This window comes from Pseudovirgaria hyperparasitica, assembly GCF_010093815.1.
Source record: "Pseudovirgaria hyperparasitica strain CBS 121739 unplaced genomic scaffold EJ05scaffold_8, whole genome shotgun sequence".
NCBI lineage: Eukaryota > Fungi > Ascomycota > Dothideomycetes > Acrospermales > Acrospermaceae > Pseudovirgaria > Pseudovirgaria hyperparasitica.
In genome coordinates this window covers 359347-384678 of record NW_022985556.1, presented here as the reverse complement: position 1 = coordinate 384678, position 25332 = coordinate 359347, and the positions used below count along the sequence as shown (strand labels likewise).

The 25332-nt window shown below is 50.3% G+C and overlaps 12 protein-coding genes across 12 annotated transcripts; 8 read left to right on the top strand and 4 right to left on the bottom strand.

Annotated features, from left to right (window-relative positions):
* The first annotated feature begins 441 nt into the window (after positions 1-441).
* Positions 442-1345, top strand: EJ05DRAFT_476232 (L30e-like protein). The gene is made up of 3 exons (XM_033743985.1): positions 442-516; positions 665-974; positions 1038-1345. The coding sequence occupies exons 1-3, from the start codon at positions 514-516 to the stop codon at positions 1160-1162; spliced, it is 438 nt and encodes a 145-aa protein (XP_033600392.1). The 5' UTR covers positions 442-513; the 3' UTR covers positions 1163-1345.
* EJ05DRAFT_372428 (uncharacterized protein) lies at positions 1327-2547 on the bottom strand. The gene is made up of 2 exons (XM_033741154.1): positions 2163-2547; positions 1327-2079 (listed from the first exon to the last, which is right to left on the bottom strand). Exons 1-2 carry the CDS (start codon positions 2229-2231, stop codon positions 1492-1494), a joined length of 657 nt encoding a protein of 218 aa, XP_033600391.1. The 5' UTR covers positions 2232-2547; the 3' UTR covers positions 1327-1491.
* On the top strand, positions 2548-3465 carry EJ05DRAFT_372427 (uncharacterized protein). The gene has a single exon (XM_033741153.1). The coding sequence runs from the start codon at positions 2864-2866 to the stop codon at positions 3371-3373; it is 510 nt and encodes a 169-aa protein (XP_033600390.1). The 5' UTR covers positions 2548-2863; the 3' UTR covers positions 3374-3465.
* Positions 3466-4399: 934 nt separating this feature from the next.
* Positions 4400-6372, top strand: EJ05DRAFT_500459 (uncharacterized protein; the record flags this gene model as incomplete). The annotated part of the gene is made up of 3 exons (XM_033746998.1): positions 4400-4585; positions 4649-4940; positions 5051-6372. 3 exons carry the CDS (start codon positions 4400-4402, stop codon positions 6370-6372), a joined length of 1800 nt encoding a protein of 599 aa, XP_033600389.1.
* A 1283-nt stretch (positions 6373-7655) lies between these two features.
* EJ05DRAFT_492963 (RNI-like protein) lies at positions 7656-9842 on the bottom strand (the record flags this gene model as incomplete). Its single annotated transcript, XM_033746079.1, has 3 exons — positions 7656-8017; positions 8063-8354; positions 8406-9842. 3 exons carry the CDS (start codon positions 9840-9842, stop codon positions 7656-7658), a joined length of 2091 nt encoding a protein of 696 aa, XP_033600388.1.
* A 1961-nt stretch (positions 9843-11803) lies between these two features.
* On the top strand, positions 11804-13033 carry EJ05DRAFT_500457 (mannose 6-phosphate receptor domain-containing protein; the record flags this gene model as incomplete). The annotated part of the gene is made up of 3 exons (XM_033746997.1): positions 11804-12570; positions 12622-12748; positions 12881-13033. The coding sequence occupies 3 exons, from the start codon at positions 11804-11806 to the stop codon at positions 13031-13033; spliced, it is 1047 nt and encodes a 348-aa protein (XP_033600387.1).
* Positions 13034-13480: 447 nt separating this feature from the next.
* On the top strand, positions 13481-14444 carry EJ05DRAFT_486010 (uncharacterized protein; the record flags this gene model as incomplete). The annotated part of the gene is made up of 3 exons (XM_033745498.1): positions 13481-13858; positions 14175-14324; positions 14373-14444. 3 exons carry the CDS (start codon positions 13481-13483, stop codon positions 14442-14444), a joined length of 600 nt encoding a protein of 199 aa, XP_033600386.1.
* Positions 14445-15832: 1388 nt separating this feature from the next.
* EJ05DRAFT_372217 (uncharacterized protein) lies at positions 15833-16329 on the top strand. Its single transcript, XM_033741151.1, has one exon. It carries the CDS (start codon positions 15917-15919, stop codon positions 16169-16171), a length of 255 nt encoding a protein of 84 aa, XP_033600385.1. The 5' UTR covers positions 15833-15916; the 3' UTR covers positions 16172-16329.
* Positions 16330-16912: 583 nt separating this feature from the next.
* Positions 16913-17786, bottom strand: EJ05DRAFT_372246 (uncharacterized protein). The gene has a single exon (XM_033741152.1). The coding sequence runs from the start codon at positions 17617-17619 to the stop codon at positions 17128-17130; it is 492 nt and encodes a 163-aa protein (XP_033600384.1). The 5' UTR covers positions 17620-17786; the 3' UTR covers positions 16913-17127.
* On the top strand, positions 17645-20599 carry EJ05DRAFT_500452 (uncharacterized protein; the record flags this gene model as incomplete). Its single annotated transcript, XM_033746996.1, has 1 exon — positions 17645-20599. One exon carries the CDS (start codon positions 17645-17647, stop codon positions 20597-20599), a length of 2955 nt encoding a protein of 984 aa, XP_033600383.1.
* A 1493-nt stretch (positions 20600-22092) lies between these two features.
* EJ05DRAFT_476224 (uncharacterized protein) lies at positions 22093-23914 on the bottom strand. The gene is given in 3 exon segments (XM_033743984.1): positions 22093-23600; positions 23653-23737; positions 23748-23914. 1 exon segment carries the CDS (start codon positions 23536-23538, stop codon positions 22261-22263), a length of 1278 nt encoding a protein of 425 aa, XP_033600382.1. The 5' UTR covers positions 23539-23600; positions 23653-23737; positions 23748-23914; the 3' UTR covers positions 22093-22260.
* EJ05DRAFT_476223 (uncharacterized protein) lies at positions 23867-25098 on the top strand. Its single transcript, XM_033743983.1, has 3 exons — positions 23867-24077; positions 24131-24276; positions 24377-25098. Exons 1-3 carry the CDS (start codon positions 23990-23992, stop codon positions 24986-24988), a joined length of 846 nt encoding a protein of 281 aa, XP_033600381.1. The 5' UTR covers positions 23867-23989; the 3' UTR covers positions 24989-25098.
* The last annotated feature ends 234 nt before the right edge of the window (positions 25099-25332 follow it).

Sequence of the window (25332 nt, the reverse complement as noted above, 5' to 3'; positions counted from 1 at the left end):
TGTTCTTCTCATGAGGTAGCGATGTACGAGACAACCCATTTCAATAGGGCTCTGTTCTAAGCTCGGGTTTCTCTATATGCTGTACACTAACGAAGGAGTGTCGAGGACATAGCCTGGTATTAATATAGTAGAAACATGGAGAAATACAAATGTACTCCATTAAATCATGCTTGACCTGTTTCATTTCCTAGAGATTTGAATGCTCTTTGTGTGTAGGTCATTAAGAGCTATTGCGTTTTATTCGCTGGTCACATCAAGATCTGAACAGTAGACAACTAGTTCAGAGCACTGATCGGTCAAGTAAGTCACCTTCCTCCGTGCAGTGGAGTTTAAATGTAGCCACGGTCACGTGGAGTCGAAACGCCAAGTCTCGGCAAGCGGCACACATCGCGGAATTCCCAGAATCTCGAATCTCGAACTTTTACATGCCCACTACTGCAACACAAGCACATCTATTCAACACCCTACTCAGCTCTTCTAGGACGTTCGACATATAAAATCAATTAAGTCATCATGGTATGCATCCACTCATGCATAACATTATTGCCATGATCCTTAAATGCACTCGCCGAAAAGCGCTGTTTTCCCCCGCCTCAATCCTCTCATCGCCCTCCACACTGTCATTTTCCAAGTCCAATGCTAACCTATCATTTCCCATTTACAGTCGGAAGGAGAAGGCTCACCCGTCCCCGAAGTCGAGGTCTCCGCCGAGGCGACCGGTGGCTCCGGCCAAATGTCCGTCCTGGACGCACTCAAGGGCGTGCTCAAGCTGGCGCTGATCCACGACGGACTCGCACGTGGCCTGCGTGAGGCTTCCAAGGCTCTCGACCGTCGCCAAGCGCACATGTGTGTGCTCAACGAGGCCTGTGAGGAAGAGGCATACAAGAAGCTGGTCGTTGCGCTGTGCAGCGAGCACAAGATCCCGCTGATCAAGGTGCCCGATGGCAAGCAGCTGGGCGAGTGGGCTGGGCTTTGTAAGTATCAGATGGGAGACATGGCTGTGTTTTGGACACGGGGGCTAATTTGTTGGGGAATAGGCCAGATCGACCGTGAGGGTAACCCGCGTAAGGTCGTCAACTGCTCTTGCGTCGTTGTCAAGGACTGGGGTGAGGAGTCCCAGGAGCGTACCATCCTCCTCAACTACTTCCAGACCGAGCAGTAAGCGTTGCTTGAGACCGTCTCGACCCTAAAGCGTGCTGCGATCCGGGTTTCTCTGTTCGACTTGTATATATGATGATGCCTAGATCCGCATTTAGGATCGTATGGGACGGACGTGGGAAGGGCTGTGTATCGCAGTGCATTGCATATACGGCAGGCATAAAAAATAACCAAAACTTCACTGCCAACTCGTTCCAATTGGTCAAGTGATATCTGGATATGTGTCGCATAAGTCCCACGGGGACATCGACAACCAAAAAACACACCCCTCGAAGAATAACACAACCTAAAACACCCTCATCGTCCTCCCAACTCCAAAGCAGCTCCACCCAATCACCACTCCACCTCCCCCTTTTCCCTCACCTTCCCTACGCCCGTCCACACACCCCCAGGCCTCGCCAACCCCATCTCCACATCTACAAGCACCCTCCTACTAACCTCCTCTTCCCTCGCCCTCTCCTCCCTTTCTCTCCACACCCTCTCCTCCGCACTCTCACTCGCCCAAACCATATTCCCTGCCCCGCCACGGCCCATTTTCCCCCTTGGCACTACTACAGCATCGTCACGTCTTCTTTCTGCATCGTTGTGGCGTGTTTGGGCTGATGTAATGCCGGATAGTGCGGCGGCGGCCATGCTTGCAGATGGGAGGGTGGATTCGGCGCTTGCGAGGTGTGAGTGTGAGGGATTGGATGAGGAGGAGGAGGAGGAAGAGGGCGCAGTGGATGTGGATGCGGATGCGAATGGGGTTGTAGATGTAAATGTGGATGTGGATGTGAAGGTGCCGTTCCTCTCCAGCTCTGCGGGCGAGAACCAGTTCCCGGCGCCGCCGCGGCCGGAGTGGGCGTATTGGGGTGTGGAGGTGGAGGTGGAGGATGATGGAGAGGAGGGAGACTGGTGGGGTTGGGATTGGGATTCGGTGTCCTTGAGCCGTGTTAGTTTGGGGGGAAGAGAGAATGAGAGAAAAAGGGGAGGATATGGATGGGGATGGGGAGGTAGGCGCGTACTACAGCGGCTTTCTTTTTGTCTTCTTTGGCTTGTTGGAAGTTGCCTGCGCCGCCGCGGCCGTAGGGCATGGTTGTTTGTGGTGGGTTGTGGATTTGGTTGTGTGGAGTGTGGATGATGGTGATTGTGGAGGGTCTGGGAGTTCAAGACTGTTGCATGGTCGACAGGAGGAGGGCCGGTGTGTGCTGGGTGTGGAGACTGTTGAGGATAGGGTTCTGATTGCTCGATGGGGCTTAAGAGTGCTGACAGGTGGAGAGTGTATGGATGTTTCGGGAGATGGCGATGTGGAGTGGGGCAGTTAAGGTTCGAGCTGGCAGTGGGCACCTCCACTCCAGTTTGGCATGTAGACCGGGCCAGGGTCGTTTCGCGACGAGAATATGATCATTAGTGCTTGCTTGTGTAACTTTTGACTCTGCACTTGGTTTTATGACGATGGACTAGGTTCTATCTACTGCGTCTCATGAGATTCTCGTGTTCGTACTCGAGTTGAAGCTCAGAGCTCTCCTTCATCAAGATGAGGGGTTATTCCAAGTTGGGGGAGAAGTCCAGATCAGCCGCGAACCGGCCTAGCAGAACCCGAGTAGCCCATTTGGTTCAGGCGAGGCGATTCAAACCTCTGTACACGAGGTGGATCATCTGATTCAGGTCGCATTGTGTGGACGCTGGCAAAGGTGGCTGAACGGGATGACGATAGACGGTCAGCATGTTTCCCGTCAGTAGTGGAGCGAGGACACGCAGGAATACCAAGAGAAAGCTGACGACGACGAGGCAGCATCGCCTCCATAATTGCGGACAAGAAATTCCGCGCCAGATATTGCGCGGAGGTAAGAACTGGGCGTGGGCGGGCAAATCTTGGGCCTTTTGGGGGGGGGAAAGGCTTGGAATCTTGGAATTCGAGGGATTTCTGGGCAACAAGCGCGGAAGAGCCAGCTGGGCGAGCTGCCTAGATAGGGACCGAAGCCGAGACTCTGACCGAGAAGCCAAGCGGCCAACCTTGCAAGCAGGAAAGCCAAGACATCAGCCAAACCTCTTAGCATCTCTCAATCGCGCAGACGCGCAGCCTACTCAACGCTCGTGGCAAGAGAAGGAAGATGAAGGCTGCATGGGATTGGATGTGCAATATGGCGCGTCATTATGTTCCTGGCTGCTTTCTTGTCGAGCGTGGGACGTAGGAACCGGACAGGACACAGAGAGGCCGGCACATGTTTGTTGAAAGCCGGACGGTCTGTTGACGACGAGCAAAAGCCGCAGATATATTAGTGATAGGATTGACGGAGCCGAAACAATGCGCGTGTAGGGGAGTGGAGGCGTGTATTTGTGTTGAAAGCGAAAGCGAGACGGAAGCGTGAGACGACGTGATGATCCGGGCAGTGTTGGTGTTTGTTCCTAACAATAAGTTATGCAGTCAGACGGAACGCCGGATGTGGGTGTGGGTGTACGAGGCAGCAGATGATGAACTGATGGAAAATACAACCGTATATACTGCTACTACATGGCTGGATATGATAGATGATAATAGTACACTGTACATACGACATATAGTAATTAGTACAGCAAGCAAGCATTGAAGCTGTGGTGGCTGAGCGAGACCGAACCTAAGCAGGCAAAGGCGCCGAGTGTTGCCAAGACAGTAGAGGCCAAGCGGCTGCGAGGGACCAGGCTGGAGACACTACCGGGGAAAAAAGAGTCGGCGGCGGCGGCAGAGTTTTTGCAGTTTCTAGCCAGTCACAGCCAGAGTGACCATCCCCCAAGTTGACAGCCAGTTGCAGGCCGGTTGCAGCCAGTTGCAGCGCCAGAATCGGGGGTAGGCAGCGCCCGTTTTCGCTACTGTCACTTGCTGACTTGCTGACTCCCTGGCCGCCCGACGCCCTGCAATTTCTCCTTCTTCCCGCGCGCTGCCCAGGTGCCCAGATTCGCACAAGACTCCCCGCCCTGGTCCCGCTCGTCCTTTCCCCCTTCTCACATACAAAGCCCAGCCTTCCCTCCCTCCCTCCCGTGCTTCTCTTTTTCTTGTCTTCCTCAAGACTTTCCCCAGTATACCAAGACTTTTTCTACTTCGCTCTCCGCCCATCTACTACTTCTCTACTCCAGGGAAATTCTTCTTCAATCTTTTTGTAGTCTTGTTCCTCAACTTCCATCGTCGGGTTGTCTGCGATAGCCCTCGTAGCCTCCAGTCTGCCTTTCGTTGACGCCAAGCGTCGCCATCACGACCATCAATACCCTATCCAGGCTCACTGACATGTCTGCTTCAGCGCCAGAGCAGACTCCTGCAGTGCCTGCACCTGTCTCTGACGGCGGTGTGGTTGCTACTCCAGCCTCTGCAAATGCTGCGCCTGCGACAGCTCAAGCAAATGTCGCCAGCGATTCTCTCACCTGTCAATGGGCCAACTGCGGCGAGCGCTGCAACTCACCCGAACAGCTTTACGTAAGCATTCCATTCGTCACCTGACACAAGCCATGTTGTGAAGCATTGCTAACATGCAAACAGGACCACGTCTGCGAACGTCATGTCGGCCGCAAGAGCACCAATAACTTGAATCTGACTTGCCAGTGGGGCAACTGTCGTACCACCACGGTGAAGCGTGATCACATCACCTCGCACATCCGTGTGCATGTACCACTGAAGCCTCACAAGTGTGAATTCTGTGGCAAGGCCTTCAAGCGTCCTCAGGATCTGAAGAAGCACGTCAAGACCCACGCTGACGACTCAGTCTTGCTCCGGTCTCCTGAGCCAAACCGCGCCCAGCACGGCCCTGGCTATGCTTCCGGTCCTGGTAAGGGTACGTTACATCTACTTACTGCTACAACATCTTTTCACTTCTCTTCAATCTCTCCGTCCTGTCGTCTTGCTCCTCGTCTTTTCATTCCTTTTCTGACCTTTCCTGAATAGTCGGCGCTGACTTGCGGGCTCTTGCCGCCACAGCGAGCGGATACTATCCCGATGGCGCTCTAGGTCAGACTGGTTATTCCCACCACTCCCAACCCAATGCCGCTGCTTTCTACGGCAGCGCTCCACCAAATTCCGCGTATGGTCCAGTGTACTACGCCGTCAATCCTGCTGCAAACAGCATGACAAACGATTACGAGGTTCGAAAGCGTGCCGCATACGATGCTCTCAACGAATTTTTTGGCGACGTAAAGCGTCGTCAGATCGACCCATCCACCTACTATGACGTCGGCCAAAGACTGGCTGGTCTGTCTAGTGCTCCTCTCCCTGTCCATGGCAACTATAACGAGTACCAGGGCGCCGGTACTATGGTGGCTTCAGCTGGTCACCATCAATCTGGCCACCACTACTCTTTGCCACTCCCAGCTCTTCGCACCAAATCTGATCTGCTTGGCGTCGATTCATTCCTTGACCAACTTCAATCCACTGTTTACGAAAATCCTAACCATTTGGCAGCCGCTGGTGTCGCTCAACCCGGTATTCACCAGTATCACTCTGGTCTCAACTACCGCTCGAGCAACTCCCCACCAACGCAAGTACATGTCTCTCAACCTGCTTCATCGCACCAGCACTCGAGCGCGCCTGCTACGGAGACTCCAGCTCTAACTCCAGCCTCGAGTGTACTTTCATACAACTCCCACTCGCCCAGCTCCGTCCACTCTTCCCACACCATTTCCCCAACTACTCGTCAAAACATGGGAAGCATGTACCCAACTCTCCCATCCGTTAGTGCCATGTCAGACATGTCAAACGCGTATCCTGCCACCAGCAGCGCGCCACCAAGTGGCCTTGGCGGTGCCTTCAGAGCAGACGGCGCACGTCGCTACTCTGGTGGTCTCCTGCAAAAAGCTGCTCCAGCTCACGATAGTCAACCTAGTGACGCAATGGACACGTCTTCCGATTCGGGCTCGACGAAGACTTCTCGTCGTAGCTCAATTACTGGCGACCGTGATGGCTTGCGACACGAAGTCAACAAGCTCAACATCTCGTCTTCTTCAGTCCCTCTCGATCCTAGCCTGCGTAGTCCAAGCGCTCAAAGCGCTGGCTCGAATGACAACATGTCTGACCAACAACAAGAGTTGTGGGTCGAGAACATTCGCACCATCGAGAAGATACGCAGCTATATCAAGCAACGTCTTGAGGCTGGCGAGTTCGACGACAGCGAGGACGATGGGTCGAGAACTCCTACTGGTTCGAAGCCTGAGCCCAGTGATGAGCAAAGCCTGTATCCAGTACTCAAGGCCGTCCAAGAAGGCCGCGAATAAGCATCTTGTTCGCGTCGTTTCTCTCTTGGCATGGCTGCATAGGTGATGTGGAGTGAGGAGTTGAATGCGGATCTGCAATGGTCTGTCTATATATGAGATTTTTTGGGCCTTGATGATACTCACAGGCGTTTGGAGCGTTGCATACAAGTGCAACAAGGAATGATCTTTTGTCTTGATGCCATTATCGTTCGCACGGTCACGACTGTTTATGTCTCTGGGGTAAGGCTGCGGTATCGACCTGCACTGTACATGATTATTTCTGAAAATAGCATCTTGTCTATTCTTTTGAATCCCATGATTCACACAATTCTCAAAACCTCTTACAATCTGACAGCCTCCTTGATGTGAACTATCGACAACCTTTGGCTACACCTCAAAGCATCCCATACAGTAGTACTACTACATCATCCCGCCCCACATGTGCACATGCTGCGCCACCCATTTCATCGCCCGTTGTTTTTCCAAGTTTGTGTGGTCTTGGCCCCCTATCCAGGCTATGGGATGGATCCTCCACCATCCGTCTTGGCTGCACAAGCGTTCCGCTCCAGCAGGCAGGGCTCTTGGGTGTTGGTGTGTGCCCTACCTAATTAGTTAACTAAGCCGCTCGCTCGCTTCCATCAAGTAGTAGTACATACTACATACCAAGCGAACTATACCATCCGAAGCTTACCTCAGGAGAGGATAGTATGGTATACCTAGTAGCATACATCCGATGACGATGACGATGATGATGATGACGTCGGTTCAGACTACGGCTAAATCTGGCCGTAACAGTAGCTAAAGAAACATGCGGGTAATCATTGATAAGACGAATAACAAAACGACGTGGTATTAGGACTGTTGTTTTTCCTTAATAAAGTGCGAGAAGAAAACCTGTGAATACATCCAACATACAGCCGAGCCTGCGGACAGCCCCAATAGGGTGCGGTTATAATATAAGGATTCCCCCCGTCTCCACTTCTCCTTCTTTCCCCAACCCTTTTCCCTTCCCCGCCTCAAAAAAAATGTAGCACATACGTAGAGTAAAACAGGCCGTTGATCTTCATCCTTGCAAGGTCTGCCGCTGGGTATCATCGCCATTCCATCGTAGTGTATGTCTCGTGTCTTGCTGCATTTTTCCCTCTCTGTCTCCCTGTTTAGGTCACTGCCTGCATTGCTCACAATATAAGAACATGACTTGTACATGACCAAGTTCGTGCTGACGTTACCGGCGAAGTTTGTGCCTCTCATTGCGTGTCGAAGGCTTCGGACTTGCCTAGCCAAGAGGGCGAGCGTACCTAGTCTCATAGGCGTGGAGATCCTGCATCGTCCATCTCCTCATCGTGCATATCGACTGCTCCCATCATATCGATGACTTGCTGGGCCGGGTGTGGTGGTGGTGCGCTCGATGCTCCTTGTACGATCGCAGCAGGACCCGCAGAACTCCCGCTGCTATTAAAGGTGTTCAAGCCCATACCATTCCAGGATCCAGTGGGTGGCGGCGGTGCTGGATGCCATACTATATTTTGGACTGGTTGCGTAGGCGTTTGTTGCTGATCGTTGGGCGTGTTTGAGTCTGCGGATGGGGGACTCGGAGTTCCGCCAATGTTCACAACGATATCTGGCGGTGCGTTCAGGTCAAGCCCCATACCAACGAAGCCCAAACCTGACGGATTCGGAGGTGCGACATGAGCTATGCCGCTCGTATCACCGTCTTCATCATCACCTATGCCGTCATCCTCCCCGTCGTCAATATTATCGTCGTACATCGTCCCATCAGTATCAAAGCCTGTGCCCGGGATGTTGATATCCGCATTGAGATAGTTGCGCAAGCGGGCAACGCCATGTCCGGAGAATACACAAAATACGTCTCGCTGATGATCGTTGAATTCAGGAGGGGCTTCCCGGCAGAATACAATGAGATCCTCACGAAGGAAAGCTTGTACGCCGGTGAGCGAAAGATGGGTCAATCGCGGACAGCTGTTAAGGAGAGACATGATACCCTAGATAGATCTTTTAGCAATAATCCCGGGCACATCATTGAACCAACTCACAGCTAACGTAAGGTTCAGACAATAGCTCAAGTGCACACGTTCTAAGGAGCTGGGGCCGACAACAGCCCTCTGGGACTCCCTCGACCTCATTGCTAGAGCCTGCAGACTCCGATCTGTGATGTTATGGCACTTTACGAGACCGATACGCTTCAGTTTTGGTAAGTCCGCCAGTCTCTGAACGCTGTTATCGGTCAAGTTGGTACAGCAAGCAAAGTCTATGTAACGAATTCGATTGCAATGCTTTACTAGCTGTTGAACGCCTGCGTCAGTGATCCTCGCGCAGTGACCCAAGTGAATGTAGTGAAGGTTCTTCCCAAGTTTGATGATGGAGTTGATGGCTCTGTCTGTGAGATGTCGACACTTGTTGACGACCAGATTACGAAGACGTGGGGCTGCAGCAATGATTCGCGCAACACCAGCATCCTGAAGTTCGCCACAGTCGGTAAGATCTAGTATACGGAGGCTTTCGTAAGTCGCCTCGATAGGAAGCCTCAAAAATGCTAGGTCGGTGATGCGTGAGCAGTGAGCCAGTCGCAGTTCGCGTAGGTGTGGTCCTTCTGTAATGAGCGCTGTAACCGAATCGTCCTCAAGAAGGTTGCAGCCATGCAAGTCGATCTCTAATATCTGGTGACAATTTTCGGCAAATGTCAGGATAGATTTGTCTGTAAGCTGGGAGCATCCGTTAAATTTCAGTCTCTTCACATGGCGACAGTTCCGCGCGACTTCCTGCAAAGAAGCGTCCGTGAGCTTCTTGCAATTTGTGACGTTCAGCCCTTGAAGCCGTATACAATTTGCTGCGACTGTCGACATGGTCCGGTCTGTTATCTGGTAAAGGCCAGTCACGTCAAGAGCTAGCAAGCTCCTGTTACCATCAATCATTCTGACAAGACTTTGGTCCGTGACCGAAGAACATTGTGTTAGCGTCAGTCGTTCGATCCTTTTGCAAGACGAGAGAGGCCAAAGAGTTCCGTCGGTAACTTCGTGAGCGAGAGTCGACAGGTTCAGTCTACGTATTAGATTGGCATAGTCGAAGTAACTGTTTGTAGTATTGACAGATTTGGCGACAGTGTTGACACTTTGCCATTTGTTCGTCTGAGGTCTGTGCCAAAGCAAGGCGACACTATTCCTAGCCCAGTCCTTTGAAACCAGCATGCATGATTTCAGGTCCCCAGCAGAAGCCAGCTTGGAGAAGATGGCGATCATGAGTTCAGCAGGTAGGCGCGACACTGGTGACAATCTGTATCGTTCAGCCATCTGACGCTCCATTTCTAGATCGCTCAAATCTTGTGATATCGAAAGTGCGACAGATGATGTTGAGTCATTCGCTTGCAGCGTGAAGGAGTCATTGTCGTCGTCAATGCCACGTTCGGGGGAGGTTGAAGTGGAGGACGAGTTTGAGTCGCTAGAAGAGCGGTGTGGACGTCTTGATCTTAGCATCTTGAAGTTTTATGAGGAAAGTCGACAGTGCAAAATCTCTTGAACTGTACAAGTCGGATGAGTATCCGGTAACGCGTGGATCGCAGTGGTAGAGGGTTGCGGGACAGCGAGGCTGTGGAAATTGATGTCGTACGGTATCGGCGCGATAGTCGCGCAATGTCAAGGACCTGAATATATTACGTCTTCTCTTGTTCGCCCGTAGCTCTGGTCTTGTGAAAGCGTGAATGATGGTGAGTTTCTAGCGGTTTGTTTGTTTTCGCATGTCGTCAGCGGGGGCTAGAGGTAAAAACAACAACAGTGAAGGGCACGGGATCGAAAGCAGCTACAGGTTTGAGATGGCCGGATGGTCAAGAGCGATTCGATGTAGTTCGGCGAGTGAATAGGAGGCCTTGTGTAGAGCAGGACCTTGCAGGCTCAGGGAGATGCGCTCGAGATAGCAGTGGACAGTCGTGCAGTAGCGATGGAAGAAGAGCCGGCGACCGAAGCGCCAGGGGCAAGGTTGATGCACGAGACGTGGAACCGGAGAATAGGTAGGGACAATATGATAGGTATATAGTAGGAAGAGGTAAGAAGAGAAAGATGCCGCAACGAACGTCTGAGGATATGTCGGCGCCTGCAGAGGTGTACAGGTGTAGAGATATTAGCGGATTGAGTGCTATGGCAAGGTCACGCAAGCCCTGGAATCCCATGATGCGGGCGAGAGTCGTGGTGTTGCTAGGTAATGCAGCCCAGCCCGATGACCCCACCCCACTTCCACTGGATGGGCACCCGAAGGCCACTGTGTAAGAATATCGACCAATGACAGGGCTTAAAGGGACGTTTTTTGTTGCTTCTTCCCTGCAACTGAACATATATATCAACAGTTTGTGGCATGTGGGAACGTTCTATCTATCCTGTCTATCCTGCCTCGTTGCACATATCTCCGGTCTCTCAGCCCGTGCTTCAAATGGTATGCAGGACTTGTATGATCGACAAGTTGCAGACAAGAACGTCTCCACCTTAGCTGTATACTTGTCGGTGTCTGTACTCCATGACGAGCATGGCGCCAACTGCGGTCTCTTGACGCGTTGAGTAGGTTTGGCTCAGATCATGAATTCGGTTACCGTCATCCTATTCTCCTGTGAGAACCCTAATCAGTCCACGGGTCACATATGGTCGTGCTTACCCTCCAAGTAAGCTTCTGTCGTTTATAAGGGAGAGGAATCCTTAAGTGATCTAGCTTGGCATCACTTTCAACACCACTTGGCAATCTAGCGACTGTTACCTCGAGAGACCCTACAAGGACATCTACTTAAATAGCTATAAGACTTAGTACCAATAATCATAGATAATCAGTATTTCCGGTATACTGTATCATACCATGACAGCCAAGACGGAGTTTTCCAATGTAGTCTAGGGAAGACAACGCGGTGTGTCAGATTGTGGTCTATTTAACGAACCCGAACGAATATCCATCCTCACATAGTATTTTAAAGCAGTACTAGTTATAGGTTCTCCTGCCATATGAAGTAGAGAATAGTAGTACTAGAAGAATGAACAACAGTTTAAAAATGACTTAATTAATGGATTATTATTATTATAAGCTATATGTTTCCTCGTAAAGTCGATGCTTCGGACGCAAGGCATCTAGCAAAGTAGCAAAAGTAGCACTAGTGGGAAATACTTCCACAATTTGATACATTAGTATCAGCACTAAGTGGAAGGATTTTATGTAGCTCTAACTAAGGTGTGTAGGAGACGTTCACTACAGCTTGCGTAATGCGCGTGCCAAGAGTGACAGGTGTTTAGAGCATGACGGATTCATGCGGGTTCGTGCGGTCTTGCTGAAAGTTCTACAACAGTCTCACTCCTATTACATCACATCTCTTCTAGCACTGTCTCGTTGCTTTGCGCTGGGATATATATATCTCGTCTAATATACTATCTCAAGTACCTTTTGCGTTGCGCTTTCACCGACGGTCATGCACTTCTCAGTCTCGGTTTCCGGATGCGCTGCAAGCTTACTGCAAGCATCAATTCTTCTCACGCCTTTCCTATTCCCTAATGTCGCATGCGCAGCAGACGATACGAAAAAGTCAAAGCCAGTGAGACCATGCACAGCGCGATCGGCAAATCACAACCGCTTCTTCGACCTGAATCCGATATGGGTTAAACCTCCTGAAGATGGAAAGAAGAAGTCGAAAGATGAGCGCACGACCAGTTGGTCCTCCAACGGGTACGACATCGGCTACAATTTCACAATCAACTTCTGTGGACCGGTAGTAGAAAAGCTGGAAAATGTTGTGGGCGTGGAGAAGGACATGTGGAGAAACATAAGCGCGTTTTACGAGAAGGGAGGGAAGACGTACAGTATGGGTATGCAGAATGCCGAGCCAGTCTTTAGGGGAAAGAAGCTCGTTCTGAACTACACCGATGGGTCACCGTGTGTCTCGAGCAAATCGAAAAAAGCAGAGGGCTTATTAGCCGACCGTGCGCTGAAAGGAGATGACGACGTCGATGACAACGATGACGATGCACCGCAAAAGCCCAAGGATGGCAAGCGGAGGAAGCAGACCATAATATCCCTGCTCTGCGAGAACGATGCGCTCAATTCCGATGCCTCAATCTCGTTCGTCGCTGCCAGTGAGGATGAATGCGCGTACTTCTTCGAGGCAAGATCTTCTGCCGCTTGCGCTGGCATTGAAAAGGAGTTCCAAACGGTCGGACCAGCTGGCGTATTCAGCCTTATGTTCGTCCTCTCAATCTAATATCGCTCTATATAATGATTGACCCTTTGCAGCCTATTTATCGCTATAGCAGCCTACGTTGTGGGAGGCTGCGTCTACCAACGCAACGTCATGCACCAGCGCGGATGGCGCCAGCTCCCCAATTACGCTCTCTGGGCTGGTATTGGCAGCTTCATACGCGTAAGCATACTCCAGTTGCTTCATGGGCTCACTGTATACCTCTCTCGACACTTTCTTCTTCCCTTCTTCCTACTCAAGCCTTGTCCTCGCGCGTAGCATCATCGCGCATGTCTTGATCTAACCTTTCCATAGGACATGTTCATCATACTCACATCTTCATGTGCACGCTTCATGCCCAGCAGGAGAGGCTACAGCAGAGTCAGCCTCAATGGCGGTCGGCCGCGCGGGCACTCGGAGGATGAAAATCGGCTTATAGATTCGCTGGATGAGGAGTGGAATGACTGAATGACGGTAGTGTATAACAGTACCTAATAATTTTGGCATTTTGGGGCGTTGACACAGCACCGCATCTAGGTAGAGCAATCTATATATTTGATCAGGTTACGCTTCACTCCTTGATTCTTTCGACCAACGCGCGTTGACTTGCCTGCCACGGGTGGTGTGTGTCCCACGCAATTGGTATGAACAGGTCCTCCTTCAACGATTGAATTGAACATTGACCACGAAGTGGTATCTCCCCGCGAAGCTCGTCGCTCAACGTGTGTTCCAAATCTATAACAAGACCCGCAATTGGCTGCCGAGACTGTCCAAGAGCTTGCCATCAGGTTACACCCAACAAGCAGCGGCCTGTTGCATATGCACCATCAAGATATTTTTGAAGTCATTCCTGAAGCAGTCGTAATGATGATGACGGATGCCTGGCCCGCGACATAGTTTACAGCCGCGGAAGATATGCATCATTCCCTGCAGGTTTTCGTAACCCAAGTCTGCCCTGATCTTTCGGAAGCGTCCTTCCGTCTCACCGGGGAGAGTTATGCCGGTTATTATCTCCCTACGCTAGGAGCACGAATAGTTTCCCAGAACAATCTCTACCCCAAGCGTCCCCAGGTTAATCTGAAGTCAACCTTGATTGGAAACGGCTTGGTACCGGTACTTGATAATGCTTTTGGGTACTGGGAGACATTGTGTACTATTCCAAAGGGTTTTGACAAGCCTGTCTTCAACGAAACTCAATGTGATATCATGGCTGCCAACCTGCCAAGATGTATGAAGGTTGCTCGTGCATGTTACGACACTCCAGACTGGGCTATATGCCAGGCTGCCTACGGGGTATGCTGGCACGGCGTCTTTGAGTATTAGGATGGAAAGTCTGGACATTCCGGGGGCCATCGTAATCGTTCTTATATCACAACTTACCGTTGGAATGGAAAGCGTTAGAGATTCCTCATCAAGTTGAAAAATACACCTTCTATTCAATGGAGGTTGAACACGCGTTTGCTATGACAAACGATTATGGTATTAGTACCCAGCCACAAGTCACCTATCTTCTGGAGAACGGCGTTGGCGTACTGCTGTAACAAGGTAACTACAATCTTGCATGCAACACCGCTAGTAACAGTAATGGGCAAGCAATATGAAATGGAAGGGTCAGGCTTCGTTTATGGCGCATCATCGTAGGTCGCTCATGCTTTATGGCGTGGGACTCGGGTGGTTCAAGCAGGCAAAGGTTCAGATAGGTAACCGCAAAGAGAAGACAACATTTACTTTCGCTGCGGTTGATAGTGCTGGAAATATGGTATGTTCTCGTCATTTCATCAGCCCAGGAGTGCTAATTATAATATAGGTCCCATACGACAGACCCCAGGAAGCATTGCGATTAGTTGAGAAATGGCGCTTTGAGTGCACTTTGGAATGAAAGATCTTAAAATGTTTCACATAACGACTTGTGCACACATATCGCCTCGCTCGTGTGTTTAGAAAGGAGCGTTACGTTCCAAAAAAAGTATAATGATGGAGTATATGCGCAATGATGAGAGGTTTGGCAGCGCTGAAAGCGACACATTCATTTTGAGTATCAAGAGACATCCCAATCAGGCCAAAGTTGCAGCAAATAAATAAAACTCTAGAACGGAAGTTTTCGTGCGCTCATCTCCGTCCGTTCGTTACTTCTCTCCCAACATGACAGAAAGAAACGCCCAATCTGCGCAATGAGCAGGCGCCACTCATGCGCACACCTCGATCTACGCTCATCACAACATAAATCCCGTCCAGTTTCACATCCAATACAGTTAACTCGTCATTCGATCAAAATCATTGTGTATCCAGCATCTGCCCCAAAGCCTCGAGAGATCCATAACAAACATTTATACTCATCAGCCATTCGTCCAACAGTCGACATGCAGCTTACTCTAACTTTCATCTTCCTGATCTCTACCCTGGCCACTGCGGTTCCGCCTCCGCCGCCACCCATGACCTTCGGACCTCCTCCCGCACGAATCACCTCCTTCTTCGGCGTAGACCCTACTGAGATTCCTACCTTCACCAATCCCTGCTCCAAGTGCGACAAAACGGTGCAACGCTGTAGGGAAGTGAGTTACAGGTTTTACATCATTCATTCAATCTGGCCCTAACGAATATCAGGATCAGTGTGCCGGGAAACCATGCGGTGAATGCGTAGAGCAGGCTTGTGTTAACGAAGCGACGGTAAGTCGCCGTGGCAAAGCAAAGTTGAAACTTGATCCGAGAGCAAATCTGATTATCAGTGTGGCAGTGTGCTAAGAATGGATGCTACCTTGACGTCTGCAAAAAGTTGAAACTGGGTAGTCTATGATGCTGTATTAGGAAAGCCATGGCGTTTCACTTCTGGTGGATTTCCTGGGAAGCGTCTATTCATGTCTAATAGTACTTCATTACAGCGGTGAGATGTTCTGCTGAAGCGAGTTCTTCTCTTGATAGCACCTGACCGCAAGTACATGGTTCCTTATTTGTGCTCTGCCTTGTATGCGTTCAAATGTTAATTCGCTCGAAGCCTGATACATATGCTAGAAGCTTTGCTGGCGAAATAAGAGCCTTTATGGGTGTTTAGTGAATAGCTGTTACCGAGAAGAAGGAAGGCAAGGACTTTGTCGTCCTTATTTCCCTGCAGTCCGACGTAGAGACAAATGGTTCATTTAGCCCTCTCAGCGATGTGAAGAACGATAAGTGATACCAGGGTCTGGAAAAATCAAGCGTTGATAGTCATTAATTCATATGATATGAGAGTGTTGGAGGGAGATAGCGGTAGTGATTTCATGAAGTTTTGTGATGTGTTCAACATACAGGCCAGCATCGCCCTAATGGATTGGATGGAAGTCCGTGCGTGGTTACCTAAGCACTCTTTTGCGGAACATGGATACGCCGGCAGAGGCCGGCCCGAGTTACAGGGGTATATCAACTCGACAGCATCAGATGTATTCGTCTTCAGATCACTTTACTGCAAAAATGGTCGCGGACTGTGCCTTGGCTGAGTGCGTATCATCCAATCCAATCGTCCGAGAGATCCTCCAACCGTGTGACATGTCACAGAAGAAGGCGGTCGCTCCCCCAGATACCTGGTTCGTCAGCCCACTGGCCATGTACGCCTCGTTGTTGTGGGTCATGTAAAGGATGTCTCTGTGAGCACCTGTGGCGTAAGAAGGCGAGGTACTCTGTGATGAATAAGGCCATATCTTCCCCCTGGCACTTACTTCATCTAGATTCAATAAGGGTCCTAGCTACATCATGTCTGAACAGGAGTTGCTTTGAGCTACCAGCAAGTTTAAGCGTATACGTTTCAGGTTCGACAGGCCGAAGCCAGACAAGGGATATCTTCAGCCAGATGAAGCTAGATGCAAGCAAATTATAGGTACCTTCTCTTACCTTCTTTCCACCCGTCCGCTTTCATTGCATACTTCGCTCTCTCTCAGGGTCACTCTATGGAATGAATTCTAGCAATATGCATATATCTAGCTTCCTTTATACTGCTCTAACATTCCTAGCTATCGTGGACACCAGGGCTGACGCATTTCAAGGCCTTCCCAGTCTCAGTGATGCGCCTAGCTCCGAATTGAATTTCAACCAAGATAGCTTATCATCTTCAGGGGAAGTACCCGTCTCAGCTCTAGTTGCAAACACACAGCCTGGTAGGTAACAGCTGTTTGCATAACCTTCACACTCTATATCAGATTATCTCGACACAGCTTCAGTTCTCTTTGATTCCAGATCCTCTATCGCACACACCAATTTCCCCGCTAGCAAGCAACTATCAGAAGCATAATGCCCTATGGTCAGCTATGACTCAATGTCATACAGATGACTATAGCGGCTCTCAACACATTGGAGTTCCCTGGTGTATCGTGAACGTGGTTAACTCTGGAGTCAGGTCCACCCGAGTCAATCGCTACCGGCAGAACTTTTTCACTGAAGTCTTTCTGGCCAAATACCACATCGGCAAGCTCAAGAAGCACGCTTCCAGCTTCCTCTAGCATATTACTTACAACAGAGGACTCTGAAACTCAAGCTACGACTTCGCCGTCGAGCAATGGCATATATTCAACCACCATCACGTCTTCGTCCGACGGTCAGACATCACGTACGGCATCGACCAGCCCGTCCTCTGCTTCTGAACCTTCTTTTATCTCTGGGTATTCTTCAATCCCTGAATCTTCATTTATCCCTGAGTCTTCTTCGGTCCCTGGGTCTTCCTCTGCAAATTCGGCATCTGCGAACTCGGGGGCTAAATCGACAACCGAGTCTTCCCAGATCACAACCATATCGTCAGAATTGGTTCCTGGGATGTCATCAGTCGTGTCGCAACCACATCCCACGCGAACAGATCCTTCTCTCGCAGTCAGTAGGTCAGACTCGCCAGTGAGCAGCTTTGGAAATGATTTGAATCCTCCGAAGGTGACGAGTCCGCCATCTATGTATCCAGTGCCGTCCTGGGTTGTATCAGCTTGGCCCACTCCTACAGCCGCACCCGCTAGCATCTGGTCTATGCTTGCTCGGCCTTTGGAGATCGAGACAGACTTGCAGGTTGAGACTTTTATGCTTCCAGCAGATCCGTATGACATCGATTATCTTGATAAGGATGACAACATGAGAACTATCAGCCTAGGTCGCGGCGAAGTCAAGATTGGCGACTCTATATACAAGATACCAGATTCGATAGAGGGCGACGGCGTTATTAAACCATCCACTGGCTCAGGGCCATCTATCAGCCTTCGTGCCGGCACTAAGTCCAACAAACCCAAATCCAACCTACTTGGATTTCTCAAATCACTATCGAAGACTTCAAGCGACATTGGTGGTAAGATCACCAAAGCGACTGAGAGTGCGAAAGCGGTACTAGATTCTGGTTTGAGTGAGTCATCGATTTCGGACTTCTTGGGTATCGTAGATGATGCTACCAAAGCTGCAAGTGATCTCGTTGGCGACATAGGACAGCTTTCAACAGACTTTGAGATGAGCATGCTGGATGAATTAGGAGCCAAGGTCCCTCAACTTGGCACAAAGATCTCTAATGCCTACGAAGGTGCTAGCGGAATCGCGAACAAGCTCCGTCCTCTCCGCCACCTGTTGAAGCGCTTCAAAGGCCTGTCGACTGAGGCAACGGAGTCCGCGAAAGCTCTACTGAAGACGGTTTTTGCACAAGGTGGCGGCAAGGCCACGACTGCTATCACACTGATCAGTATCGGAAGTGCCCTAAGTCCATTGGCAGTGGTCGATTGGGATGATGCAATACCATTATACACCACTCTAAACGCGGAACCGGTTTCAACCTCGACAAAGACAAATGACGAACCCGTCCGAAAAAGACATTGGATAATCACTCACGAGGGAACCTCACTGGTAGCATTCCAGAGCCTTCTTGCCCTCCTTCCGAACACTGTGGTAGGCAAATCTGATCAAACCGAATGCCCGTCTCTTGATTGGCAACATTTCATAATCGCGCTATCGGATGATGAAGCAATTATAGCGAAGAAGCACCCATTGGTGCAATCGTTGATTGAAATACCGCATCTGAGAAACGTTATACAATCAGGTGCTCGAGTCCCAGATTCCAAAGCAGGAGCAAATAGGACCAAGGAGCGCCGGGATCAAATTGATGACCATATACTGAGATTTGCCCCAGGTGAGACGCTGCGGCAACTCGAGATGTTGAGCACAATTGATCGAAACAGCCAATGGAAGTACGCATTCCGTAGGGAATTGGGTGGAGACGCAACTATATACCAACTTGGTCCTACTATCACTCCCAACTGTGACGAGCTTAGACTAGGTAATCGTGCACAGGCTGGGATTTTTTACCAGGTGCCTAACCACTTCTCTGAAAAGTGGTTTGAACGGGAACAAGGTGGATATCATGAGATAACCGGGGAATTCGATGATTCATGGAGAATAAACCCTGCAGACCTTGCGCCCGAAGACATGGTGGATCGCATGAGTCCAGGAATATCTCCGTCTGGCAGGAAAGGCTATGTCAGTCTTGGAAGTAATCAATTGGCAGTTGCGGCCGGAAGAACCATGGGAGTAGCGCCAAAAGCCAACATTGTTGGAATCAGCTTGCAAGGCTATCACCGGAAGATGTTTGGTGATGGCGAGTGGCTGAATGAGCCTGCTGGTACTCACTGGGATACGTTTGGCGTGAGTCCGGCTTCTATTCTCGAAGGATTTAGATATGCGTTCAACAATTTCGACAGGTTTCGAGCTTATCGATCTGGAAGGACTGTGTTCAATGTAAATTTTGCATACCGTTACGGTCTGGACGAGTCCAAAGACGCGAGAACAATGGATACAGCGATGGATCAGACTTGGTATACTGTCCAGCGCGGGCTAAGTCAACGCGATATTTTGCTAGTCATGGCCGCAGGGAATACGGGTGACACTGAACGTCCCCTTGAGAGAGATCTAAGAACCACTTTGCCACAGAGACTGGAGAGCGAGTTCAATAACTTTCTTATAGTCGGTTCGGTAAACCCTGAAGGTCGAATTTCGGAATTCAATTCAGGTTCGCCGGTGGGCGCGCCAGCGCAGGTCCGGATTTTCGCACAAGGCGAGGAACTTACTACCAGAGAAACGTGGGCCTTCGATGAGGCGCCGTTTAGTGAAGAGCAAACTGTCGGTGGCTACTCGGGCTCTAATTTTGCTAGTCCACTCATCGCAGGGCTCGCTGCATATTTGATGGCTTTACCACCATCCCCGGGATCTCGTGCAGATTTGTGGTCAGCGTCGAGGCTGAAGTTCCGCCTGATCAGCACCTCGCGCGAGCTTTTCCCTCTTGGCACACCAAAATTCGCGACTAGAATTGAGAACCCGGAATGGTGGGACAGGCCTGTCAACATAGGATATAACAGTATTCGGCAGCAGATCTGTGATATAATAGGTCATCTCGATCCCCCAGCGAATGATCCCGAGAGACGAAGTCTTGAGTTCAGAAAGACTACCAATCACAGGGACATTTTGACGTTCAACAGCACGCAATCCATCACTGATGACGGAAACCTAGTAGAGCGAGCAGAGCCAGAGGACGATTGGGACGCCATGAGTTGCGACGCCATATACTCGACGTCCTCCTCCGTGTCCAGTTCCCCAACCTCCACGCCCTCAATCACTTACTCTCCGTCTCGCTCTTCCTCATCATCCAGCCCTACATCCACCACTTTATGCAGTACCAAGTCACAGATCTGCCTCTCCGACTACGACTGCAGCAGAGCCGGCACCGACTCGTGGTCCGCATCGCAGTTCAACACCTCGGCAAAATCCTTCTGCGGGTTCCTCAGGGACAAGCACATCACCAAGGACGAGCATGACGGCTACGAGAACAAGACCGTTCCGGTCGACCAGGCCCTGCAAGCGTATCAGCTCCGCGCCAGCAGAATCAAGGACTGCGATGGGGATACCGACTTGTCTCAGGGCTGCGAAGACGACTTCTTTGTCCTATGGCAACAGTGTGCAAGCAAGAGCGGGGGATGGAAGAAGAAGACGTGCGTGGCGCTGGGCATCGAGCGTGTTTGCGAGCCGACAGATGCGGGAGATCCTCATGGTATTTAAACAGGGCGACGGTCAGGGGATTTCCGTGGAACTTCACACTTGCAACTTTTCGACGCTCGTTTACTTGGTCATATTGGCTCAGTCCGGCTGATCATGGCAGGTTTCTTCATTCATTTTGCCAGATAGTACGTAGGGAACGATACTCGCCTATGCAAATAACTTATCCTTCATTCAATTACTTCCACTAGTGCTCGCGTTACGCAGAATAGTCCTGATGCGTTCTTTCGCGGCCGGTGACTCGAGCGAACCAAGGATGAATTGCACGTCAACTCATGCTAGATGGCATTGGCGCAAACAAAGACAATCATATACGTCTTAATTCTCGAACTCGAACACACTGCCTCAGTTGCTGAGTTCCAGACTATGAGACATGGCATGAATCCCCCCTCCCCTCGAAGCCGACTTGCGGTGTTTCTCCAAGCTTCGACGATACGGCCACTTATCGGTTAGTAGAGCACAGGTCCCCACAATCATCCAATGCGAGATTAATATGGGTCCGAGCAGCACAGGGCATCAATCAGCAGGGACTATCAGACTAAAGGGAGAGTCACATACCATGTACAGCGGATGCTGGGCCTTTGCGGCATCTGGAGCCAACGCGCTAGTGTTATCAGGTATATTTATACAGTACATATGTCCAGGCTTGACAAGACTTGATTGATCTCTGGAGTCCGTGAGCTGACTCTGCCATGAATACTTCCTTGGAAAAGGTTGTGTGGATATATGGTAAATATGATTCGATGCCATCGCGCGCGCCCAAGCAATGCCAGCTTGGTCGTAACGCCTGATTGAGGCTTGGACGGAAAGGTTTCTTTGACAGACAAGTAGCGGCCATCATGACCTGCAAAGAAACGCACTATAGTAAAGCTGCTAAAAGAGGTGTTTATGCAAGGATACGGCTTCATCCATCGCGCGGCGTCATTTTCGACGGAAAGCATGAGTCCCCTACTATATTAGGTAGCCTCGCTGCATGCCGAGACTCTAGGCAGTTACTTTCGAAATTGTGATTGGTCGAAACATCTTACCAGTCGGCGGTGCCAAGGAGCCTAGCATATCGTAGAGGACTGACCAGGACTTAGCCTAATCTAGGTGAATGAATCGCATGAAACAAACAACCTTGACACACGCACACCTAATATTACATCTTTAATGGGTGTCGAGATCGAGGACATGTCACTACGACATACGGCTTGCATCAAGAGAAGGCTTGCACTATGAGAAGGCTTAGCACGAATGGCGTAATCAGACAGACGCATCAGTTTTAGAGCCATCTAGCGGTATGCGGCGGCTAGGATTTGGCACTCAGCGGAGGCTTAGTATTTATGTCGTAAATCACTAAGCCAAGGAATGGCAAAACAAGGGATATTCGTAGTATCCGTCAATGTTGACGAATGTGAGCACATTGGCCGCTGGGTAATTAGCAATATATATCGCCATACACCCACATATAATCTTTGTTCAACTGCGAATTAAGTAAGCCGAGAAAGATGGTATGCTTGATTACAGAAACACGCAGATGTGAATTACGTGAATTTTGGAAGCTTTCGTGACTTGAATCAGAAAACATCAGGCAGATATTGGTGGTAAGCCTCATCATATCTTATGGCATATTCCCCTCGAGCCTTCTCGCCCATGATACAGACTTTATGACCAGGCATGCTTCACAAGCCAAGCAGCTTGATCAGAGCTGCGGTGATGCCACTAGCGAACTCCTCGTCATTGATAGCATACGGCTTCTTCACAATCTCAACGCCACTGTCACTCAATCCAGTCTCAACAATCCTTGCCAATGCATTGTCGGCTTCTTGATCTTGGAACGGTCCGTTGGGGCTGGCCATAGCACTGACACCACCTTCAGGTATCCAGACCTGAACAACATCCGGCCTCGTAGCTTGTTTAAGCTTATTGACGATGAATGCACCTACCTGTTCGCATTCCGCCTTATCCGTTCTCATCAATGTAATCATAGGATTATGCTCATACAGTTGCCTAGCCTGATATCTCTCAGGAACCGTTGACTTTGGCCCAAAGTTCACCATGTCCGTGGCGCCTAAGCTGACAATGCAGGGTATTCCAGCAGAGGCCGCAGCGTCCAGCCTTGTCGGACCAGCGCTCATGCTCCCACCGCAGATGTAGTCGCATATTTCAGTTGTAGTAAGATCGATCACAGCATCTAATCCCCCTTCACGTATGAGACGTTCCATGGCCTTGCCGCCGTGACCGGTGGCGTGGAAAACAAACACTTCGACCGGACGATTGCTTTCTTGCAAAAGCTTTTGTATCTTATTCACTGCTGGAGTAGTGACACCGAACATTGTAATCCCAACGCGCTTTTTCTCCAGTGTAGAGTCACCATGCGCACTTTGTGTTGATAGTCTTCGGCGATATGACTCTGCCATGCCCACAACAGCACCCGCAGCGTTCTCTAGCACGCTTCTCAGCAAGGCATTAAGCCCAGCGACGTCTACCACCGAATACATAAGCGTTATGTCGGCTTCACCCACGATCGGCCCGGTGTCACCGCTGGCTATCGTCGATACAATGAGCTTCGGAAAGCCCAATGGTAGAGCTTCTCTCATGACTTCTGCTGCCAGGGAGGTATTTCCACTACCGCCAGCGGATATAGTGGCATGAATCTCACCAGACCTATGCCTTTGGCTGACGAGCTCTTTCATGCACAGTGCCATGTGATTTATACGCTGACTTCGAGACAGCCTGCAGAATGTCTCATTTTTGACTCCAGCTTGCTTCGGATGCAAAAGGAGGACGTCATGGCTATAAATGTCGATTGCTTGATCATTGGGCGTCTCATTGCCGACGCTAACATCGACGAGAAGAATTTGAGTATTGCGATGGGCCAGTAATTGGTCCCGGAGGTAGAGGAGCTCGGGCAATTTGGTATCGCAGGTCCCGAAAAGGAGAACTTTCGTGGTTTGCATGGCGTGGTCCTAGAAGTACGCATAAGCGGTGTTATCAGGTTCGCGCATTGGTACAAATGATCCTGTACTTCATGGTAAGTGTTTTGAATTCAGTAGAGCATGGGTCAAGACTACCGCAGATGCAGCGAAGCGAACGGCATCTAGCTTGGCTGAAATGTGTAGATGTCTATATGATATTAACCAGGAATGTTCTAGTAGAAGCGTTAAGCGTTACTACCTAATTAAGGCTAGGAAACTACGGTTCGGCTGCCGCCGCCGTCGACCTGGACTGAGTAGACTGTGGACCAGCTGCAAGAGGCCCCCAGTTGAGTGCCCCCACTTTCTAGCTGTTGCGTCATGGTGAAAACTGTGAATTGCTTTCAACGGGAGTAGATATCGGTTTCAAAGGTTTTAGAAGATTGCAGATGAACTCATTTCTCTGAAACAAAAGGGTAAAGGACTTTTAGTCTTCATGCCACCACCGACTGATCGTCAGGAGATCCTGAAACGGCTAAGAGATGCGATTGCTGAGGGGCGAGCCATCGTCGGAGCAGGAGCAGGTGGGCAAAACCCTCCGAAATGAAGTGGAAGCACAAAAGTGACAGACGCTTAGGAATCGGGCTCTCTGCAAAGTCTTTCGAGGCTGGTGGAGGTGATTTGATCATAATTTACAACAGCGGTCGATACCGTATGGCTGGTCGTGGCAGTCTCGCGGGACTGCAGCCGTATGGGAATGCCAACGATATTGTGTTGGAGATGGTACGACACTTCCAACCAACGTTGCAAAGAATCCAGGCCATGAGCCGTACATAGTGCACAGAACAAGCATAATGCTGAGTCGCTGACTACCTGATTCAAGGCAAATGAAATTGTTTCCATTGTGAAACAGGTGCCCGTCCTGGCTGGAGTCTGCGCATCGGATCCGTTTCGTTCACTGCCGACCCTACTTGCAGACCTCCGAGGCCGTGGAATCGCGGGAGTCCAGAACTTCCCAACTGTAGGGTTAATTGATGCCGACAGCGTGTATCGACAGAATCTGGAGGAAACGGGAATGGGCTACGATACGGAAGTGGAGCTGATCAAGCTGGCGCACTCGATGGACATGCTAACGACGCCTTATGCATTCAACGCAAAAGAGGCGAAAGTGATGACCGAAGCAGGCGCAGATGTGATCGTGGCACACATGGGCCTGACCTCTAGCGGTGCGATTGGAGCAAAGAAGGGTAAGACTTTGGAGGAATGTGTGAAGCTGGTCCAAGAGATATACGATGCAGCAATAGCAGTCAACAAGGAGGTGATTGTGCTCTGCCACGGAGGACCAATTGCTCAGCCACAGGACGCGAAGTTTGTGCTGGAGCAAACAAACGCTCATGGATTCTATGGGGCGAGTTCTATGGAGAGATTACCGGTCGAAACAGCCATCGCTGAAGTAACACAAAAGTTCCGGGCGATAAAGACAGCACCTCGATGACGACTGGTGTCGATCTCGGCATCACCAGGGGGTGGGGTAGAAGAGGATGTGCTCGCACTTATGTATACAAGATATAATGAAAGATCTCCGTAGGCTGCCTGACTGACGACTTATTGATGTTCAGCCAATCCGTCACTTATTATATTATATTAAGCGCGCGTTGGTTTGGACCTCCCAAGGGTTGGGCTGGGACACTAGGACACTCCAGACCTACAGTAAGTAATTACATCCGATTAGGCTCGAAGGTTTTGGGGCTTGAAGGTTTGTGCCGGGGGCTGTAGGCGGGTGCTTAGTAGGGGCGGAGCGGGAAGGAGCGACGGAGGGATGTGGAGGGGAAGAAGGCT

Bases quoted from the DNA above. Each gene is read 5' to 3' on its own strand.
- EJ05DRAFT_476232 (XM_033743985.1), top strand. The intron at 975-1,037 runs GTAAGTATCAGA...GTTGGGGAATAG, and splicing joins GGGCGAGTGGGCTGGGCTTT to GCCAGATCGACCGTGAGGGT.
- EJ05DRAFT_372428 (XM_033741154.1), bottom strand. From the start codon at position 2,231: ATGCCCTACGGCCGCGGCGGCGCAGGCAACTTCCAACAAGCCAAAGAA. The intron at 2,080-2,162 runs GTACGCGCCTAC...ACACGGCTCAAG, and splicing joins ACAAAAAGAAAGCCGCTGTA to GACACCGAATCCCAATCCCA.
- EJ05DRAFT_372427 (XM_033741153.1), top strand. From the start codon at position 2,864: ATGTTTCCCGTCAGTAGTGGAGCGAGGACACGCAGGAATACCAAGAGA.
- EJ05DRAFT_372217 (XM_033741151.1), top strand. From the start codon at position 15,917: ATGGATACGCCGGCAGAGGCCGGCCCGAGTTACAGGGGTATATCAACT.
- EJ05DRAFT_372246 (XM_033741152.1), bottom strand. From the start codon at position 17,619: ATGTCATACGGATCTGCTGGAAGCATAAAAGTCTCAACCTGCAAGTCT.
- EJ05DRAFT_476224 (XM_033743984.1), bottom strand. From the start codon at position 23,538: ATGCAAACCACGAAAGTTCTCCTTTTCGGGACCTGCGATACCAAATTG.
- EJ05DRAFT_476223 (XM_033743983.1), top strand. From the start codon at position 23,990: ATGCCACCACCGACTGATCGTCAGGAGATCCTGAAACGGCTAAGAGAT. The intron at 24,078-24,130 runs GTGGGCAAAACC...ACAGACGCTTAG, and splicing joins CATCGTCGGAGCAGGAGCAG to GAATCGGGCTCTCTGCAAAG. The intron at 24,277-24,376 runs GTACGACACTTC...ACCTGATTCAAG, and splicing joins ACGATATTGTGTTGGAGATG to GCAAATGAAATTGTTTCCAT.